General features: G+C 37.2%; 3 protein-coding genes across 3 annotated transcripts; 2 read left to right on the forward strand and 1 right to left on the reverse strand.

Moving 5' to 3' along the window:
* Nucleotides 1-394: 394 nt before the first annotated feature.
* On the reverse strand, nucleotides 395-1,209 carry LOC133863999 (17.8 kDa class I heat shock protein-like). Its single transcript, XM_062300181.1, has one exon. It carries the CDS (start codon nucleotides 1,059-1,061, stop codon nucleotides 567-569), a length of 495 nt encoding a protein of 164 aa, XP_062156165.1. The 5' UTR covers nucleotides 1,062-1,209; the 3' UTR covers nucleotides 395-566.
* A 2,282-nt stretch (nucleotides 1,210-3,491) lies between these two features.
* Nucleotides 3,492-5,160, forward strand: LOC133864483 (UDP-glycosyltransferase 76B1-like). Its single transcript, XM_062300829.1, has 2 exons — nucleotides 3,492-4,011; nucleotides 4,151-5,160. Exons 1-2 carry the CDS (start codon nucleotides 3,498-3,500, stop codon nucleotides 5,053-5,055), a joined length of 1,419 nt encoding a protein of 472 aa, XP_062156813.1. The 5' UTR covers nucleotides 3,492-3,497; the 3' UTR covers nucleotides 5,056-5,160.
* Nucleotides 5,161-8,572: 3,412 nt separating this feature from the next.
* Nucleotides 8,573-11,034, forward strand: LOC133864864 (UDP-glycosyltransferase 76B1-like). The gene is made up of 2 exons (XM_062301292.1): nucleotides 8,573-9,388; nucleotides 10,050-11,034. Exons 1-2 carry the CDS (start codon nucleotides 8,881-8,883, stop codon nucleotides 10,925-10,927), a joined length of 1,386 nt encoding a protein of 461 aa, XP_062157276.1. The 5' UTR covers nucleotides 8,573-8,880; the 3' UTR covers nucleotides 10,928-11,034.
* The last annotated feature ends 10,977 nt before the right edge of the window (nucleotides 11,035-22,011 follow it).

Below are 22,011 nucleotides of genomic sequence, written 5' to 3' on the forward strand. Positions count from 1 at the left end.
ATTTTCCTTTCAGATTCAGGCCATGTTTTTTAGTTCAACATTTGGCTATGTTCGGATTTGCTTTTGGTAAAATTGTGCTTTCATATTTAAAATTGAAATTTATTAGCTTTTAAATTTAAAGACGCATTCCTTGTCTGCAGTTAAAAAATACAATTTATTATTTATTATATTTTTATATTTTTAAATCATAATTTTTTAAATATACCTTCAAACAATACACTCTTTAGAATTTTATTTAAAAATCACACTTTTTAACATGCAAAATTGCTATTTCGCAACTTTCTTAGACCAAACGTAATCATAAGGTCTTTTTTTTTTTTTTTGGAATTGGAATTGTAATTGTAATTTGAATCTTCGCTAAGCTCCACTTTAGAGTTATATAATAAAAACAAAGAAAAAGAAAAACTGAACTTTTTATTACTACGTAAAATCATTACTTCAGCAACATTTATAAATCTATTAAATCCCACAATCCAAATAGAAATTCAAACTCCATGAAACGCACAACACTTCCACAACCATATATACCATCAAACCCAACTCCTTCATACTGAAGAGTTGAGCCTTCAGGCAGAGATCTCAACCGCCTTAACATGAGGCTTCTTCTCCTCCACCTCCACCTTGGGCACGGTCACAGTGAGCACTCCACTCTCCATGGAGGCGCTGACCCGGTCCACCCTCGCGTTCTCAGGCAGCCTGAACCGCCTCAAGAACTTGCCGCTGCTCCTCTCAACCCTGTGCCATGTGTCCTTCTTCTCCTCCTCCTCTTTGTTCCTCTCCCCGCTTATCTGAAGCACCCGACCCTCCTCTATCTCCACCTTCACCTCCTCTTTTCTCAGCCCCGGAAGGTCGGCCTTGAAAACGTGCGCTTCTGGAGTCTCCTTCCAGTCAATGCGGGTGTTGGCGAACGCCGCCGTTTCAGCTGCGAACTCAGAGCGCGGGGCCGAGAGGGCCGTGCTTGTCGGAAAGGGAAAGTCCAGGAATGGGTCCCAGATGTCAGACGAGAATGGGTCGAAGAGGTTGGTTCTTCGGCCAAAGAATCCGCTCGGAATGAGAGACATTTTTGTTTGTTGGATTTCGTGAGCTTCGCTGTGTTTGTTTGTTTGCTTGCTTGCGTTTTTGCAGGGTTTAATGAGGGACGTATTTATAGCCGAAAGGAATGGGGTCTTCGACTCTTCTGGTAAGTTCGGTTGATGGTTGAGGAGGACGGAGAAGTTTCTGGTAAAGAGAAGAGTCGTCCAGAAAATTGATAAAGGCAGCTCAATGGGCGATCTCTCTCGAAATTGAAGTATGAAGCCTGTCACTAATTATGGGTGGGCCGAACCATCGGGTCAGCCCACGAAAGTCTGACTTCAATAAAAAATTCCATGCTATATCTAAAGAAGGAAGAATTGTACTAAAGATTCATGTGGTTGACTTAAATTATTAATTGCTTCATGTGATATTAAAATTAATTTAAAGATCCATGTAGTTAGCCTAATTTATAAATCTCTCTTTGTAGTAAAATTAAGTTAAAATTTTCGACAGATTGTGCAATTTTTCCTATAAACAAAAATGTTTTTTAAGGAAATTTGAAAAAGTATTTATATCCTCTATTTCACAAACAATAATGTTTTTCTTTTGAAATATTATAAAATAGATGAAAGTTTCTAAAAATTAAAATATGTATTAATTTATTTTCTATATTACCTTTAAATTTGACTTAAAATTTATATATTTTCATATTTGGATTGATATTTTTTAAACTTCAAATTTATCGATCCCAAGACATTTTAAGAAGATTCTTTTTATTTATTTTTCTTAAAGTGAATGTCGTATATATATATATATATTTGTTTATTGCTAAATAGAAGAATTTTTTTTTATTTTTTTTAAGTATTCATCGCACCATCTTCCTCCTCAACCCCGTAGTGGAACAAGTGAAAGAAAAGAAGAGATGAGGATGGGTGATAATCTATTAATGAGAAGCAATATTTGTGCTATTGGTAGACTTAATACCACTTACAACTCAAAACATTTGCGTTCAATGAGATATTTGTTGCCAAATGGTATTTGCATATATTGAGATACTCTAATTTTTTTTTTATGAAATAATATGATAATTTATGTGACATTTAAAATAAGAATAAGTACTATTGGATTGGAAAAACACAATCTATTCCTCATATTTTAAAAATAAATAGTTATTCTTTTAATGTGAATAACTATTTTAAAGAGATTTGGTTTAAGTGCCGTAAAAATTATAACATACAGCTGTAATTTTGTTTACAACACGTAAATCAAATCCATTCTAAAGAATTATGAGCAACTAAAGAAAGGAGCGGATATTTTATAAGAATAGTTAGCTCGTTTTAAGAGTCTATTTTGTATACTAAATGTGTACGGACTACATCTACTATTAAATAATTAAATTTACTCACTAAATTTTATTGTTTATAGTTTTTTACTATTAAGATACTGGATTTTTTTTTTAAAAAATTATAACAAAAGTTGTGAAACATTTTCCTCTGCCACCTGTGGGCTCATTAAGTATGAAAGTTAGGTGGGCCATTTGACTGTGAGGGCCCAAAGGAGCATGGACTAGAGGCTGAACAATTCAAAATCGTGGCCCCTATTCGATTCCTTAATCTCACTCGTCTGAGTCAAGGTATGCCCAATTTCCCTCGAGATCAACATCTTTTGTCTTTCATGCAGTTCTGCACATCTTTATGCACAGTCTTTCATGCAGTTCTATACATCTTTTGTCTCCGGGAGATGGACCGAATAGCATCTCTGAAAAATCAAATACTTTTTTAAAAAAAAATAAAAAAAAATTTGTCGGTTTAATAAATTAAATAATAATAAAAAAAAATTACACAATTGATATTTAGGATTGGCCTAAATTACAAATCACTCATTATGGTACTGAAAGTTCACGAAGGGTTCTTGTAGTAAACTATAATTATGAATCACTTTTTAAACCCATTTTTCGTCTTCCAAGTAAACAGATTTCATTAGTTTGCAACATCATACCTAATAAAAAATCGACACGTATTCATTATAATAAAATATAAATAAATAAAACTTAAAAATTATTATTATTATTTTTTAAATAGAAAATAGTGAATGGTTGGCTACTAGTTTTGGGGTGGCCCGTATATATATATATAATATTTTATTGTAATGGATACGTGTCCATTTCCTATTGGGTATGACGTGGCAAACTAACAGATTCTGTTAACTTGATGGACGAAAAACGAGTTCAGGAAGTGATTCGTAATTATAGTTTACTACAAGAACCTTCTATGAACTTTTTGTACAACATAGAATAATTTATAATTTAGGCCCATAAAGATCAATAGTGCAATTATCTATTAAAAAAAAAAATTAACTCAATTTAGAGCAAAAGCACAATTGATAAAACAAATTAAGGCTGCCTTATCTTGCACTTTTTGCATAATATTGTTGCTTTTATAAATAATTTGTGCTCTCAAGTCTCAACTAAGAGGTCTTTGCGTATGAAGAAAAGAAACGTTATGGAGAAGAAGATAGGCACAGAAATGGAGCAGAGGAAAGGCCGCAGATTAGTACTGTTTCCACTGCCACTACAAGGCCATATAAACCCCATGCTTCAGCTTGCAGACATCCTCCACTCCAAAGGCTTCTCCATCACCATCATCCACACGAACTTCAACTCTCCCAACCCTTCTCATTACCCCAATTTCACCTTCCACTCCATCCCTGATGGCTTATCAGAATCTGAAGCCTCTGCATCAGATCCTGTGCTTCTTCTCAAACTCCTCAACGCCAAATGTTTAGAGCCTTTCCGGGACTGCTTAGTTAAGCTCTTATCCGATGTCTCGGAGGAGCCTATTTCTTGTTTAATCTCAGATGCTATCTTTTACTTCACACGAGCTGTAGCTGACAGCCTTAAGCTCCCGAGGATTGTTTTAAGGACTGGTGGTGTTTCCTCCTTTGTTATTTTTGCTGCATTTCCACTTCTCAGGGAAAGGGGATACCTCCCCATACAAGGTATGTTTAGCTATTTCTCTCATTTTCAGATTCACCATTGAATTTGTATAGAGATGTGTATAAGATGTACGAGTATCATTTACCATATGCATTTCCACTTCTCATGGCTTAATTATATATGGTATTTATTTGAAATCAGATTCTCAATTAGAAAAGCCTGTGGAAGAGCTTCCACCTCTCAAAGTGAAAGACCTTCCAGTGGTCAATGCCGATGACCCTGAGGCATTTTATGAAGTTGTAGCTGGGCTGGTCAATGAAACGAAAGCTTCTTCAGGTGTCATTTGGAACTCCTATGAAGACCTTGAACAGTCTGCGCTGGTCACTCTTGGCAAAGAATTTCCCATTCCAATCTTCCCAGTAGGCCCATTTCACAAGCACTGTTCAGCCTCTTCTTCAAGTAGCTTTTTAACCCAAGACCAGAATTCCATTTCCTGGCTAGACAAACAAGCACCTAAATCCGTAATCTATGCAAGCTTTGGGAGCATAGCAGCCTTGAATGAAGCTGAGTTTTTGGAGATAGCTTGGGGCCTAGCCAACAGCAAGCAGCCCTTCTTGTGGGTGGTTCGACCTGGATTAGTCCGTGGCTCGGAATGGCTTGAACCATTGCCAAGTGGGTTCCTAGAGACTTTGAATGGAAGGGGCCACATTATCAAATGGGCTCCCCAGCAGGATGTGCTAGCCCATCCTGCTGTGGGTGCATTTTGGACTCACAACGGTTGGAATTCAACATTGGAGAGCATTTGTGAGGGGGTTCCCATGATTTGTATGCCTTGTTTCGGTGACCAAAAGGTGAATTCTAAGTACGTTAGCCATGTTTGGAAGGTTGGGCTGCAGCTGGAGAGTGGGCTGAAGAGAGAGGAGATAGAGGGGACTATTAGAAGACTAATGGTGGAGAAAGAAGGGGAGGACATTAGAGACAGAATTTCAGAGTTAAAGGAGAAGGCAAATCTTTGCTTGCAACAAGGTGGCACCTCACGCCAATCCTTGGATAGCTTGGTTAGTCACATATCCAAATTAGAATTATTCACCTTCAAATCTCAGTGAAACCCTCTCGGGCTCTCGGCCATATAATTGTGGACTTCGTTTTCTTTAAATTGGATTGAAAATTTTCTTTCAATGTACGTTATAAAATTGTCATGTATTTCTAAACATTTGAGAAACACATTTTTTTAATAAAATTTTCTCTAGCTTTATTAATGCTATTAGAAAAAGATGCTTATCGATCACATGCTTGATTAACAGATAATTGATAATTTTATGGAGTGAATTGGAAGAAATTCTTGCAACCTAGTTTGGTGGAAACTTTTGTCCTATAGTTGAGGCTTTTTTAAGGGCTTAATAAGCTTAGTTATAGAGTTGCACTTTGTGGTCTTATGACTCTTAATTATGTTATGCTTATAAGTATTGGCATTTATGAACAAAATTTTCATTCCAATGTAATCTCAATATGCTTGAATCAGAGTACTGCTTGATAGAATTGTAATCCTTTTGACAAGGAAAGACATATTTATTCCATTTATATAATGTTTTTGAATTAATTAATTCAGCCACCCAGTAAATGAAAGGCTATGATCGATACACATTTGGGTTTTTTTTTTTAACAGAAAAAAACTGTACAATTATAAAAATAAATAATTTCAAAAGACGTACTAATATGAGGTTTTGCTTTCAAAAGCAGAAAAACACTTATAAGAAGTCGGCCCTAGAGTTTACTCCCCAAAAAATAGATTTGAGAGGAGGAAGAAGGGGTTATTTCTCACGGCGGGTTTAAATAAATTTTTCTAATATATTTGGCTACCATTATCTTAGATGTAATTTGCTCGGAGTAGATATGCTCTTTAATTATTTGTGTACATGGGTTAACGGAAGATGAAAGTCATAGATATCACTTTCTTGTAAGAATTTTATTTGTACGTATCTATGACTATGTAATCTCATAATACCATATGGCTATGATTTTACAAAACTTTATGATCGTGATTTTTTATTAATGAAATACTTAGATCTTTCATTAAATAAAAATAAAAAAGACGTAATAATAGAGCCGTAAGAGTTTTCTTGCAAACGTTCAATCTAGTCATTCAATTGGCATCTGTCTTTAGAACATATGATTTTTATACGCATTTTAAAAATGCACGTGAGAATCACATGCTCTAAGAATAGATGTCACATGCTCTATTAATATTATTGTAATTGTATGTAAAAATCACGTGTTCTAAAGACGTATATTAATTTAATAGACTATGTTGTGATAATTAATTTCCTCTCATACAATTTGAAAGAAAACTTTATCCCTTAATTTGCACATGAATTTTATCGCCTTATTATCTACCATATCTTTTTATATTTATCAATTCAGCAATATTTATGGGCTCTTAGCACAGTTTTAGAAGAATCAAGGAAAATTTAAGTGGATGATGAGCTGTATTTTCCTCCAGCATTTGCAGATTGAGATCAATTTGAAAATTGTCAAGAAGTGTGCCAATAAAAAGTAAAAACACCCAAAAAGAACATTTATCCTCCATATTGCATGCCTATAAAAATTATTGATACTGTTACAACTTATTTAGCACCTGAACTTCTAATATAAAAGGAGTATAAATATCACAAGCAACCAGAAAAAGTACAATTTTGCCTCTCAAATAAAATCAATTGAATCCCCTCAAGTTCATTTGAATCGAAAATGATCCAAATGCTGCTTGAGCTCACAAACATTCTCTATATATACTAGAGGCTTTTCCATCACCGTTATTACCGTAGATAAATGGGGTGCATTTTTTTTTAAAAAAAACATGATTTTAAATATTAAACTGCAATTTTATAGGGTAAAACGTAATTTTATTAAACACTTAATTGTTTTTTTAAAAATCACATTTTCATTAAATATGTTTTAAGATTCATATTTTTTAATTCGCATTTTTTGAAAACTCTGAACAAACGAAAAAACCATTAGACTGCTATATTACACATTTGTAGAAGCCGATAACAGGAAGTGCAAGCTGTATTTTTACCATTTTATATTAGTGACTCAAATGACAATGTCCTCCCAAACCTCAATAAAAAAAAAAAAAAAAAAAAAATTAAAAAAAAAAATAAAATTAAAACTAAATAAAAAAAATTAAAAAGAAATACATTAAAAACCAACTGTGACCAAATTTAAAAATTAAAAGAAAATTAAATTTTTTGTTTTTAAGAAATTAAAATTTTTCATTTTTTTAATAAAAATTTTCGTTTAAAAAAACTGAAAATTAATTAATTTTTTTAATTTATAGGAATTTTTTTTTATTGAAAAAAATTGTAAAATCATTTTTGTCTTTTTATTAACCTAGCTTGAGAGTATATTGATGATGTTTTGATCATTTTGATGGACATTGTCTTAATTAAAAGTTTAAAAAATATTATCAATTTTGTAGTTGTTTAAAGAAGTATGGAGAGTTTTTCCAAAAATATAATATATATATATATATATATAAGACATGAAGATCACATGGTAGTGATGGTACCATGCACGTGAATCTGAAACATCTTTATTATCTTTGTCTACACGCCTACATACATATATATCTCGATTGGTCCCTGACCATGTCAGGTTCATCAACTATTGTCTCTAATGGTTAAAGAAAATAGCTTACTTAATTTGAATATAATATATAGTAAGAGATCGAAGACATGCATTTTGAGTCTTGTACATCTTTGTCATGTAATTGCCTTAAGCTTTTCAGCAATATATTGTAGCAGATGCTACCTGTTAAAAGGAAAAGAAAAAAAAAACAGAAGACATTTGGGATCTTCATCGGTTGAGACTCTGCAACCTGACAAATGAAAGGGAAAGAGAGCCTCTTGATCCTTGTGGAGTTTCCTGAGTGCGTAAGCAATTACATCACCTTTGAGAAAAAAAAGGTGAAATGGATCCTCTCCGGTGAGCATCCACCGTTCCTTCAAATGTAAGAGCATTTTTGTCTTTTTATATTTTTGATTCTTTTCTGTTTATTTGAATTAAAGAGGATCTTAACACCTTTTTTATGAGTCCAAATCCATATGTACATTAGGATCACTCCAAAAAAAATAAAAAATAAAATAGGTAGCTACAACTAACTTTAAATAAATTATAAATTCTCAAATTTCAGAATTTAGTCTGTTTCTAAATAGTGAAACGCTTGAAAAATACTATAGTTTTTTTAAAAAATGCATATTATTGAGACAGTAAGAAATAATTTTTCTTCCGAAAGACTTTTCTTTTACTTTTTCAAAAACTTAAAAGACAATTTTTGACTTAAAACTTTTATAACATAAAGAGTAAAAACCCAATTAAAATACACCCAATTCTCGACTGGTACTTATAAATAGCCTAAATTTTATAATTTGAGTAATATAAGATTTCTTTTGCATTTTTGCATGCCCTTTTTTATAAAAAAGTCAAATATAATCAAAAGTGTCTTTTGATGTGATATCAAAAGACACTTTTTGATTATATTTGCTTTTCTTACTAAAAAGAGCTTGTTGGGGGGCGATTTTTCGTCCCCAAAAATCATTTCCCGTATAATAAAGTGGTCGGGGAATTCTGTGGAGTCTGCTAGCATATATGGGAATATTGTTTTGGAGACAAGGCAACTTTTGGAGAGTTCTCGCTCTTGGAGAATTTCTAATGTAACACGAGAGGGGAATATGGCTGCTTACTTGTTGGATAAGTTTATTGTATCTCACCGGTCCCGGTGTGTGTGGTTTAATGTTTGTTCCAGTGTGTTGGTGAATGTTGTAAATGCGGATCGAATTTAATGGAAAGCTACATTTTCCTCTAAAAAAAAAAAAAAGAAGTGGCCGGGGGACTTTAAGAGATGCGAACAGCGAAGCGCAGAGAAGAAGCTCCATATGGAGAACCCAAGAGCAAAGTACGGCAGTGCGCAGCAAAGGAAGGGCCGTGGGCGTGGAGTGGTTCTTTTCCCACTGCCTCTTCAAGGCCACATAAACCCTATGCTTCAGCTTGCAAACATCCTCTACTCCAAAGGCTTTTCCATCACCATAATTCACACCCACTTCAATTCCCCCAACTCTTCCAACTACCCCTCCTTCACCTTCTATTCAATCCCCGACGGCTTGTCGGAGAGTGAAGCGTCCACTGCAGATGTCATAGAGCTCGTCACACTCCTTAATGTCAACTGTGTCACGCCCTTCCGGGATTGCCTGGCTAAGTTGTTGTCCGTTCCTCTCGAGGAACCCATTGCTTGCATAATTACTGATACCGTCTGGCACTTCACCCAAGCTGTTGCCGACAGCTTTAATCTCCCCAGGATCGTGTTACGCACTAGTAATGTCGCTTCATTTCTTGGTTTCGCCTGCTTTCCATTTCTGCGGGAAATGGGTTACCTCCCCATACAAGGTACATGCGTATAATCTAGATTTTTTTTTTTTGATGATGAATTAGTACTTTTATCCATTAACAACTGATCCAAGTATCATAAAGTGCTTGTGTATTTATTAGTTTTGGAAATAACCCAGGTAGCCTTATCACATCCACCTAGATTCATTTTCGTAGGATTGTTCTGATCACTTTCCACCAAATCATGTCAGAACGAGCACGTACGCTGCCACCTCCAAGAACCATTGCTCAAGACTGACGATAATCTTGCATCAATCCTCAAACTTCAAAAACCCTCTAACACTGTTCTTCATTTTTCAAAGTTTCCTCCAACTCCGAGCGCTAGTTTAGGAGATGCCTATCCTCCAATTTAATTTAATTATTAACTAAAAGTTTAAGCTCACAGTTGTAAGAAATGTTCATGCTTTTAAAATAAGTAGTGGCTTAACATAAATGATTGTATGCGTGCATGTTTATTGTCTCACACACACACACACACACACACACACACACACACACACACACACACACACACACACACACACACACACACACATATATATATATATATATATATATATATATATATATATATATATATATATCCTATTTTTTTCAAAAGATGACTGAATTTTCTTTGTCTCTAATATTCCTTATATATATATATATATATATATATAAGAGTCTCAATTAGAAGCAGCTGTACCAAATCTTCCACCACTTAAAGTCAAAGACATTCCGTTGATTGACACGAGAAATCAGGAGGACTTGTACGGACTAATATCCAGCATGGTAAAAGAAATCAAGGGCTCCTCAGGGCTTATATGGAACTCAGTTGAAGAGCTTGAGCAATCTGAACTGATCACAGTCGGCCAGGATTTTGCCATCCCAGTGTATCCAATAGGCCCATTTCACAGCTACTTTCCAGCCTCATCAAGTAGCTTACTAACACAAGACCAGAGTTGCCTTTCCTGGCTAAATACACAAGCGCCAAAATCCGTACTCTACGTGAGCTTTGGGAGTATTGCGACACTCAGTGACACAGAGTTTACAGAGATAGCTTGGGGGCTAGCAAGCAGCAACCAACCCTTCTTGTTGGTGGTCCGACCAGGGTTAGTCCGTGGGTCAGAATGGCTTGAAACTTTGCCAAATGGGTTCCTAGAGATGATGAATGGGAGGGGCCACATTGTCAAATGGGCTCCACAGCAGGAAGTGCTGGCTCATGCCGCCACCGGAGGATTTTGGACTCACAATGGGTGGAATTCGACGTTGGAGAGTATATGTGAAGGGGTTCCCATGATTTGTTGGCCTTGTTTCGGTGACCAAAAGGTCAATGCAAGATACGTGAGCCATGTTTGGAAAATTGGGGTGCATTTAGAGAATAGGCTAGAGAGAGGGGCGATAGATAAAGCAATTAGAAAGGTAATGGTGGAGACTGAAGGCGAGGAGATGAGAGACAGAATTGTGCATCTGAAGGAAAAGGTCCATCTTTCTCTAAGGCAAGGGGGTTCTTCACATCAAGCCCTAGAGAGCTTGATTAGTTACATATCTTCCTTCTAGTCGTATCATAATTATTTATTGATCGAATAAATTGATTGGTATCTTTGAGCTTACTTTGATCAAAATACTTCAATATTCCAAATATATAGAAGTATCTGATTCTACTTCCCTTCGTACTGATTACCATTAAATTAAGAAATTAAAAGGATTTTTATTTCTTGAATAGGGTGCCACGCCCTAAACCGAACTGTATGAGCCCGAAATTCAATTTGCTATTTTTTTTTTCCCTAAAAAAAAAGAAGGGTAAAATCAGTCTATAGTTGTGCCTATTTGCAATAAACTCTATAAGATTTAAAAAGTGACTTAAACCAAACTACTGAAGGACTCCATCGAGCAATACCCAGTTTCTACACGACTCTATTTTTCTTCTTCTATTTTTTACAAATTTATAACTTGAAACAACTCGAGCTCTCTAATTTTCTGTATGAAAGAAAAGATAAACACGTAGAAAAATTAAGATAATAGTGAAAATAATAAATTGGAGAGAAATTTTTTTACATCTATGACCTATATCTACAGGATTAAACTCTAAGACTACTTTATATTCTTACTGCTTAATTTCAAAAAAAAAAATTTATATGTATTCTTATTGTTTGATCTTTTCTTAATACATTAAACTTTTATTTATATGATAGTTTAGTAGATAAATATGGTAATCATTGATTTGATTACCATCAAATAATTACAATAATTTTTTTTTAAAAAAAAATTCTTAATACATAGCGAATATATTTTCTAACATATACACCACATACATACGTGTGTGTGATCTTTTGAAGAATCTTCACTCCTGTTTTGTTTAGCTCCTCTAGGCTCTGATCTCTATGGCCAGGAGACTTAATTTGTTAGTACAATATGTCTGAATTGTACTAGAGTTTGTCAACTTTACAACCCATCTACCCGAACAGTTGAGCACGTGTTTGAATTGGTGGACCCTATAATTATTGAGAATACCTACAATACAGACAGGGATCAAATACAGACAGAGATCCAATCCTGTCTAAAGGGCCTGGTCATTGATGGCCAACCGGCCGGCCGGGACCTCCAAAAAAGTTGTGACAAAAGGAAACTTTTTTTTCTTTTTTTAACAGAAGAATAAACTTAGCATTAAAATTGAAAAAATACCAAGGTAATTCTAAACAGAATCCAGAGATGCAGACGATTTCTAAGCAATAAATTTACAATATAAGCCGGTGGCTCAACCATCCAACAAGAAGATAAATTCTGGTCGACTGCCAATTTTGCTAAACAATGAACAACTACATTTCCTCCCTTTTTAACGAGAACAAATTTGGTAGATGTTAAGTTATAAATGTTATGGGCAATACTTTCTGTAATATATATGGGGATTAATGATATTTGTTCTTTCTCATCATTCTGAACAAAAGGAAACTTCTAACTTTATTAATGGTTGATTTAATGCTCCTGATTTAAAAAATAATTCTCAAAAACAATAAAAAAAATTAACTCAATTTAGAGCAAAAGCACAATTGATAAAACAAATTAAGGCTGCCTTATCTTGCACTTTTTGCTAATATTGTTGCTTTTATAAATAATTTGTGCTCTCAAGTCTCAAATAAGATCGAGGTCTTTGCGTAAGAAGAAAAGAAACGTTATGGAGAAGAAGATAGGCACAGAAATGGAGCAGAGGAAAGGTCGCAGATTAGTACTGTTTCCACTGCCACTACATGGTCATATAAACCCCATGCTTTAGCTTGCAGACATCCTCCACTCCAAAGGCTTCTCCATCACCATCATCCACACGAACTTCAACTCTCCCAACCCTTCTCATTACCCCAACTTCACCTTCCATTCCATCCCCGATGGCTTATCGGAATCCGAAGCCTCTACATCAGATCTTGTGCTTCTTCTCAAACTCCTCAACGCCAAATGTTTAGAGCCTTTCTGGGACTGCTTAGTTAAACTCTTATCCAATGTCTCAGAGGAGCCTATTTCTTGTTTAATCTCAGATGCTATCTTTTACTTCACACAAGCTATAGCTGACAGCCTTAATGTAACGACCCAAGGAAAAGTGCTAGCCACATTTGCGCTATCACCCTAAAAAGACTAGTCAATTTGATGCTTCCTTAGAATCCATTATAAAGCTCAGTTTCACCTAGTAACTAGGCAATGTGGGACTTAGCACTCATCTATCTCTTTATAAACCACCCACTTTATGTGGGCTACTTATCTTCCCAATATGGGACCGGGGTGTTACAAACTCCCCCTCTTAAATTCCTTACGTCCTCGTCAGGGTCACGTTATTCAGCTCTCCAGTACCACATGACCTGGCGTTAATAGGTGGCTCTGATACCATTTGTAACGACCCAAGGAAAAGCGCTAGTCACATCTGCGCTATCACATCTGCGCTATCACTCCAAAAAGACTAGTCAATTTGATGCTTCCTTAGAATCCATTATAAAGCTCAGTTTCACCTAGTAACTAGGCAATGTGGGACTTAGCACTCATCTATCTCTTTATAAACCACCCACTCTATGTGGGTTACTTATCTTCCCAATATGGGACCGGGGTGTTACACTTAAGCTCCCAAGGATTGTTTTAATGACCTTTCCTCCTTTGTTATTTTTGCTGCATTTCCACTTCTCAGGGAAAGGGGATACCTCCCCATACAAAGTATGTTTAGCTATTTCTCTCATATTCAGATTCACCATTGAATTTGTATAGAGATGTGTATAAGATGTACAAGTATCATTTCCCATATGCATTTCCACTTCTCATGGCTTAATTATATATGGTATTTATTTCAAATCAGATTCTCAATTAGAAAAGCCTGTGGAAGAGCTTCCACCTCTCAAAGTGAAAGACCTTCCAGTGCTCTAGGCTTGTTATCTCGGACTGTAATGTTACGAGTAAAGCCGAACGTCGACTCAAGGCGTCTACCACCTTGTTCTATTTTCCCGACTTGTGCTTCAACTCAAAAGTAAACTTCTGCATGAAAGCAATCCATCGGGCATGCATCCGAATCAAAGTATTTTGCGTGTTGACGAACTTCAGAGCTTGGTGATCACTATATAGAACAAATTCTCGATGAATCAGATAGTGTTCCCAATGCTTCAGGGCTTGGATCACTGCGTAAAACTCGAGCTCATAGGTCGTCCACTTCCGCCGAGCTTCATTCAACTTTTCACTGAAGAACTCTATTGGCCGACCTTCCTGGGACAATACTGCTCCAATCCCTACAATGGAAGCATCACAGTCTACTTCAAATAACTTCTTGAAGTCGGGCAAAGCTAGGACTAGCGCTGTCGAGAGTCGCTCTTTGATCTCGGCAAAACTGACCTTCTGCTCGTCTCCCCATCGAAATGCCCTTTCTTCAAACACTCTGTAATTGGAGCTACCAAGCTGCTGAAATGCCTAATGAATCTTCGGTAAAAAGTTGCCAAGCCATGGAAGCTTTGGACTTGTTCGACCGTAGTGGGCGTCGGCCATTCCCGAATGACTCGGACCTTCTCCTCATCTACTTATATGCCCTTGGCACCTACAATAAATCCGAGGAAGAGCAACTTGGCCGTGAGGAAAGTGCATTTCTTCAGATTAAGGTATAGCTTGTTGTCCCTCAGCACACTCAAAACTTCTCGGACCTACTTTAGGTGCTCCTCGGTATTTTGACTATAAATCAAAATATTATCAAAATAAACTACAACGAATTTACCGATGAAAGGCTTCAACACTTGGTTCATTACCCGCATGAATGTGCTCGGTGCATTCGAGAGCCCAAATGGCATCACTAGCCATTCATACAGACCCTCCTTCGTCTTGAACACTGTCTTCCATTCGTCCCTAGGTCTGATCCGAATTTGGTGATAGTTGCTGCGTAGGTCAAGTTTTGAAAAGACCTTTGCCCCTGCAAACATATCGAGCATATCATATAGCCTCGGAATGGGGAATCGATACTTCACTGTGATTTTGTTGATGGCTCGGCTGTCAATACACATCCTCCAGCTTCCATCCTTCTTTGGAATCAGTAACGCCGGCACAGCGCAAGGACTCAAGCTCTCCTTGATCAGACCCTTTCGGATCAGCTCCTCTACTTGCTCTCGGAGGATCTTATGCTCTTCAGGACTCATCAGATAGTGGGGGAGGTTAGGAAGACTTGCTCCCGGCACTAAGTCAATCTGGTACTGAATGTCCCTCATGGGAGGTAACTCGTTCGGTAATTCAGCTGGCATGAGATCCCCATACTCATCCAACATCGGCCGAATTAACTTAGGAATATCTGCCTTTGACTCCGACTTTACACCCTTAACTACCATAGTTAGTATTGTCTCGGCAGTTTTCAATTCCTGCATAAACTCTATTTCTGCGAGGGTAAAGAAAGGCGGTTTGCTTGTCGTGGTACGACTTTGAGGTGTGTTATTTGTCCCGGCTGGTACTAATATAATCTTCTTCCCGTGCCACCAAAAGAGGTAGAAATTGTCCCGACCCTTATACGTGGCGTTTACATCGTACTGCCACGGTAGTCCCAACAAGACATGGCAGGCATCCATGTCTACAATATCGCACTTAACCTCATATCGGTACGACTTCCCGATTGAGAAAGACACTCGGCAAGTGTTCGTGACTCTCGTCTCAGTTCCTTTCTTGATCCAACTGATCTTGTAGGGGCTTGGGTGCTTCTCGGTTTTTAGTTGCAAAGTGTCAACTAATTTCCGAGAGACAATATTCTCGCAGCTCCCACTATCTATAATCAAATTGCATACCTTCTGATTGATTGTACATCAGGTTTTGAAGATGTTGTGCCGCTGCGTCGGTTCTTCAAGCTTCGAAGCTAGCAGCCCTCTCTGGACTATGCAATTGACGAACTCTCCATTGTCACCTTCGGTGAATTCTCCTCCATATTCACGGAGTTTGTCCTCCTCAGTCTCTACCGAATCCTTTGGTAAGACTCCTTCTGCCGATTCCAACATATTTACTTGACTTCGGCTTGGGCATTCATTGGATCGGTGACCTGGTTGACCACACCTGAAACATTTACCGAGAATAAGCTTGGCATACGTGTTATTACTATTGTCGCCAACTCCCTTTTCCCGAGGGGAAAGGACACTCCTTTAGCTGCCTGGGTGTTACAGCTCTCCCCCTGAAATTGCCAGGGCTGTGAGCTTTGTTGAGGGTTTGGTACAATCGTCGATTCTCCCTTTTTCTTGGTCTGCCTAAAAGCTTGTGACCGACCCGAGTGTCGTGCCATCTGCGACTCAATCTTCATAGCTAGGTTCACAGCCTCGGACAAAGTCCACACCGTATGTAATGAAACTTGATCTTGCATGGCCATGTGCAACCACCAATATATCGAGCTACTTGCTGCCCCTCTGTCTCGGATAGATTGTTCCGAGAGTCCAATCGATAGAACTCCTCAGTATAATCCGTAACTGTCTGAGTTCCCTGTCGGCAATTTTGGAACTGCTGGTATAATATTTGCTCATAGTCTGGGGTAAGAACCGAGCCTTCATTAACTTCTTCATTTTTAACCATGTCCGAACCGGTTGTTTTCCTTGCCTCCTCCGGTTGCTCTGCGTTTGATCCCACCAGGCGGATGCCCCTCCACGCAACTTGTACGCCACCAATTTCACCTCTGGAGTCTGCATATAGTCAAAAAAATTCTCTACCTCGAGAATCCAATCAAGGAAGTTCTCGATGTGGAGATGACCGTTAAAATTAGGGAGGCCAATTTTTACCAGGAAACTGTGGGCATTTTCTGGCCTTCTTCTATCGCCTTTTCCTTCCTAGAGGTGGTCTTCTTCCTCACTAGATGACTCTGCGAAAGGGTTGATGCCTTCGTCGAGGTCCAGGGCCACGTTCTCCGCCGGGATGGCCAGGAGCCCCTTCGTAGACTCGATTCCGGGGTGGTCCATGGTTCCTGTTGCCATCAACTCCAAGTCCAGCAACGTCCTGCTGTAACGCTTCAAGTGTGTGTTCCATACGGAGAAGTTACTGATCTCGGGCGTCTATGGCTGCCCAGAGGGCCTGCACTCCACGTTCTTCGTCGTCGAAGTGGTTGCCGTCGTTTCCGTCTCTTGTCACCAGACTAAGGTAGTCAAGGCTCTGATACCAATTGACTTAGCGCAGGCGGAAAGGATAAATAGTGAAGAGAAACTTTGTTCTCAAACACAACTATCAACTCACAAGTTGAAGGGAATAACTTCAATTCAATAATTTTCTATAATAATGCAGTTCTTACATTGTCTCCTCCTTTATAGCAAAACCCTAAAAGCTTATAAAAGAATTAATTAATATTAAAAGATATCATCAAATCTTCATTAATGAAGGAGATTTGATGGGCAAGGTAATCCCTCGATTTAAAAAAAAGAGAAAGAAAGACGTGGCCGTTAATAAATAAAATATGGAAAGTCAACAAAATCTCCATGAAATCAGCAATGGAATCTTCTAGGAAATCCTAGGAAATCCGTATGGCTGCTTCTCTCCAGAAATCCCGGTCTTCGTCTGTTTCGCCAGCAAAAGTATTCGGTTTGGATTCACTGAGCTGGGTCTCGGCTCTTTATTGAGACGACATTATCAACCTGCTGAGGCGCCCCAGAATCCCCCATCTCGGACAATATCCAAGATATGACAATGAATGCTCCGAGGTGCTCTAGAATCGCCATCTCGGACAATGTTCGAGATGATACAATGAATGCTCCGAGGCGCCTCCTCGGGTTGTTCTACATCACACCCTCTAGGGCTCTCGGCCATATAAGGACTTTGTTTTCCTTTAAATTGGATTGAATAATTTCTTTCAATGCAGTCACGTTATAAAATTGTCATGTATTTCTAAGCATGTGAGAAACTCATTTTTTTAATAGAATTTTCTCTAGCTTTACTAATGCTATTAAAAAAACATGTTTATCACTTGCTTAATTAACAGATAATTGACAATTTTATAAGTGAATTGGAAGAACTTCTTGCAACCTAGTTTGGTGGAAACTTTTGTACTATAATTGGGGCTTTTTATGGGCTTACTAAGCTTAGTTATAGAGTTGCATTTTGTGGTCTTATAACTCTTATGTTGTGCTTATAAGTATTGGCATTTATGAACAAAATTTTCAAGCCAATGTAATTTCAATATGCTTGATAGAATTGTTTGACAAGGAAAGACATATTTATTCCATTTATATAATGTTTTTGAATTAATTAATTCAGCCACCCAGAAAATATATGGCAGGCTACACATATGCGTCTTTTCTTTTTTTTTTTAAAAAAAAAAAAAAAAAAAACTTTACAATTATAAAATAAAGCATTTCAAAAGATGTATTAATAGAGGGTTTTGCTTTCAAAAGCAGAAAAACACTTAGGAGAAGCCGGTTCTAGGCTTCACCCCTTAGAAAACAGATATGAGAGAATGAGGGAGCAAATTTACTCCTTCCCAGGGGCGGACCCACATGTATGCTGGAGGGGACGAATGTCCCCCCAAAAGTTTTAAAATTCCCTTTAAAATTTGTAAATTTATAAATTTGGTGGTAATTACCTTTTCCCCCATGAACTACTAAAAAATGCGCGATGCTCCCATGAACTACTAACTCGACCAAAATAGAGCATTCAACTACCAAAGACAACCATTTTCCCCCCTTCCGTCAGTCGACGAGTCACGTGACCGTCACGTGCCGTTTTACATGGGGGCAGATGGAAAATGGTGGTAGTTCATGGGGGAAAATAGGAAGAAAATAAAAATAAAACAGCATTTTATTTTTATTTTTTTTTATCAATTGAGGGCATTTTTATCTTTTAATCAAAATTAACGTCCAAAATCGGCATATTCCGTCCATGTAAACGGGTCTGACTGATGAAAGGGGGCAAAATGGGTAAAGTTGGTAGTTGGATGCTCTATTTTGGTCGAGTTGGTAGTTCATGGGGGCATCGCGCATTTTTTGGTAGTTCATGGGTGGAAAAGGTAATTACTCCGTAAATTTGTCCTCCTAAAATATTTTTTTTGTCCCCCCTAATTTTTTTTTTTATATGTTTTGACCCCTCTTTTATTTTGACAAGCCAAAAATATCCTTGATTTGTACCGTTAGCTTCTAACCAAAATCCAAACTTAGTTTCCTTTTTTTGTACTGCGATTGTCTAAGCTCACAAGTCACAAATCACAAGCCTGTGAAGCCTGCACCAGCACGTTTGTAGACTGCAATCAAGGACAACCTCTTACACGGCTTCATGTCTCCCGACTCTCCCCTGCCCATCTGTTGCCTGCACTGAGACTCCAAGACTGAGAGTTCTAAGAGACTAAGTGTAAGAGTGATATTCCAACCTTTTCAGAGAGAAAGCAAGAAAATAGGCGAGTCAGGCGACGATGACGAGTTGTCCCCAAGAGTTGTATTGGAAATCCCTGTTCTGGGTACACCAGACTCGGACCACAGTGGGAGCAGGCTGAGCAGCAACTTCAGCTCGTCGTCACGTCGTGTGTCTCTCCGCCCCAAAAATCGACGGTGACTCCTCGAGTCCTCAACTCCGAGAGAGCCACGGTGGGTCGCAGTGGAAGTCAGTGATCGAGGCCTTGAAGAAGAAATCGAGGAGGACTGGAGGAGGTTCTCGACCATCCCGTAACTCTTGTCGCTGGGTGTGAGGCTAAGGCGCTGAGCCATGAGGTTTCGAAGAACTGGAAGAAGAATCTGAGGTGGAAGTTGGCTCGGATTCGGAGCGCCGAGGAAGGGATTGAATCAATTGATTACGGTGGGGTTTCGATGCCCAAGCCCGGCAAGCCGTCGTGGAGGAACTTTGACTATGCCGAGCTTGTGGCTGCCAGCCTGCCATGGATAATTTCAGACTTTCAGTCCTGGTAAGAACAAACATCTTCGGATCTTCCTCTGTTTTTTTGTTTCTTTTCTTATTTTTGTGTATTTAAACTTAAACGTATTCTAAGTTGAAAGGATTATTCCTCTTGTTCTTGTAGTTAACAAGTTACTTAGTTATCAAATATCAACCATGCCCAGTGATTGCCCACTTTAAGTCCTTAAGGTTATGTGTTTTTTTATTTTATTTTTATTGTTTTTTATTTTTATTGATGGAAACCAAAATCAGTGAAGGAGAACAATGAGTCTGTGACCGTATATCACTTCATGTTGATGAGTTGATCTCTTGAGGCTTGAGGACTCCTAGTCTCCTGCTGTGATTCTCTACAACTACAAGATATTTGGATTCCAATTTCCAAGTTGAAGTCGATAACTTGAGTCCTGATAAAAGGTTAGTAAATAGTAAGTTACTATAATACTATTCCTCTTATGGGTTTGATTGAAATGCCTATAGGCTATAAAATGTTCTTGGATTTTGATGCTGAATCCTGATTAGTGGAATAGAGGTTAAAAATTGATCCAAAGTTTTGTGGAATTTAATCTAATGGAAAGATTTTGTTGTTGTGTAGGTGAAGGCTGTGTAGCCTGTGTTGAGATTGCTGAACAAGAGAAAGAGTCTACCCTCGAAGGTACTCTTTTTCTTTGACCATATAAATTGTGCTTAGTTTATTTTACTAGTAGTTTATATTATTGTGTGTTTGTGATATCGTGAAAATTTGAAATTATAATTTCGGGTCGAATTGGTACTTTGATGTAAAAAAAAATCAAATCGAATCGAATCGAAAAGTTATATTTTCTATGACATGTAACTTTTGTATACAGTAATGACTTACAATTTAATATATAATTAAATTTAAGGCTTTTATATTTTTTATTTTACATGAACACATACAAACACACACATAGAGAAAAACTACATGTATTTATGTGCGTATGTAGTTATGTATTTATATAAGTTCGTCCGGTCGTCCCCCCTTATTAAAAATCTTGGTTCCGCCCCTGCTCCTTCCTCATCTCCTTTTTCATTTCTACTCCCCCCTCCTATCCTCCCCCTCCCATTCTGGTTTTTTCATTTATTTGTAGGTGTTCTTCGACCAGATCATCAATTTTTGGTCTCTCTGTTATGCATTTGTCTATCTACCTCCGTGATGTGTCATTCATCTCCTCCCTGGTCGCTACTGCTGTTTGCTGGTTGTGTTTTTGCTTTGAATAAGAGTTTTCTACTTTTTAGATCTACCCTCATGGGCGATCTATGATATGAATGTTAGTCAAGTGTAAGGGGTTATCTCTCACGGCTTAGATAATTTGGTGTGAATGGCTATCTCTCACGGTCGGTTTGAATAAATTTTTCTAGGATATTTGGCTATCATTGTCTTATATCTAGTCTGCTCGGAACATATCTGCTTTTTAACTATTTTTGTACATGAGTTAACGGAAGATGAAAGTTATAAATAACACTTTATTGTAAGAATTTTGTTGTATTTATAACTACGTAACCTTATAACATGTGATTATGATTTTGCAAAGCTTTATACTTTGTGATGTAAGTATGTTATACTCATGATCTGTGATCAATGAAATACTCAGATCTTTCATTAAAAAAAGAATAGTCTAAATTCTGTAATTTAAAAATTTATAATTTATTTAAAGTTGTAGATGTCCTAATTAATTTTTTTTTTTTTTTTTTTTTTGAGGGATCCTAATGTACATATGGATTTGGACTCATCAAAGGTGGGCACCTTCAAAGGTGACGTAATCGCTTATGCAATCATGAAGCTCTACAAGGATCGAGAAGGCTCTTTTTTCCCTTCATTTGGCAGGTTGCAGAGTCTCAACTGATCAAGATGCCAAATGTCTTCGATCTCTTACTATTATATTCAAATTAATTAAAATAAGCTATTTTCTTCAACCATCAGAGACAATATATAGTTGATGAACCCGACGTGGTCGGGGTCCAATCGAGATATGCATGCATGTAGACAAAGATGATAATTAAAGTTGTTTTGGATTCACATGCATGGTACCATCACTACCATGTGATCTTCATGTCTTATATATATATATATATATATATATTATATTTTTGAAAAAAGTCTAAATACTCTCCACTCAATTAATAATGTTTTATAAATTTTTAATTAAAACAATGTCTATCAAATTATCAAAACATTATCAATATATCCTCTAGGGCCAGTAAAAATACAAAAAATAACCTTATAATTTTTTCAATAAAACAAAAATATCCCTATAAATTAAAAAAAAAATTAATTAATTTTCAGTTTT

The sequence above is a fragment of the Alnus glutinosa genome, chromosome 3 (genome assembly GCF_958979055.1).
Source record: "Alnus glutinosa chromosome 3, dhAlnGlut1.1, whole genome shotgun sequence".
In the NCBI taxonomy this organism is placed as follows: domain Eukaryota; kingdom Viridiplantae; phylum Streptophyta; class Magnoliopsida; order Fagales; family Betulaceae; genus Alnus; species Alnus glutinosa.

What these genes read in the sequence shown, in the direction of transcription:
- LOC133864483 (XM_062300829.1), top strand. Translation starts at nt 3,498, where the DNA reads ATGAAGAAAAGAAACGTTATGGAGAAGAAGATAGGCACAGAAATGGAG. An exon ending in GGGATACCTCCCCATACAAG is followed by an intron (nt 4,012 to 4,150) that starts GTATGTTTAGCT and finishes ATTTGAAATCAG; the next exon opens with ATTCTCAATTAGAAAAGCCT.
- LOC133863999 (XM_062300181.1), bottom strand. Translation starts at nt 1,061, where the DNA reads ATGTCTCTCATTCCGAGCGGATTCTTTGGCCGAAGAACCAACCTCTTC.
- LOC133864864 (XM_062301292.1), top strand. Translation starts at nt 8,881, where the DNA reads ATGGAGAACCCAAGAGCAAAGTACGGCAGTGCGCAGCAAAGGAAGGGC. An exon ending in GGGTTACCTCCCCATACAAG is followed by an intron (nt 9,389 to 10,049) that starts GTACATGCGTAT and finishes TATATATATAAG; the next exon opens with AGTCTCAATTAGAAGCAGCT.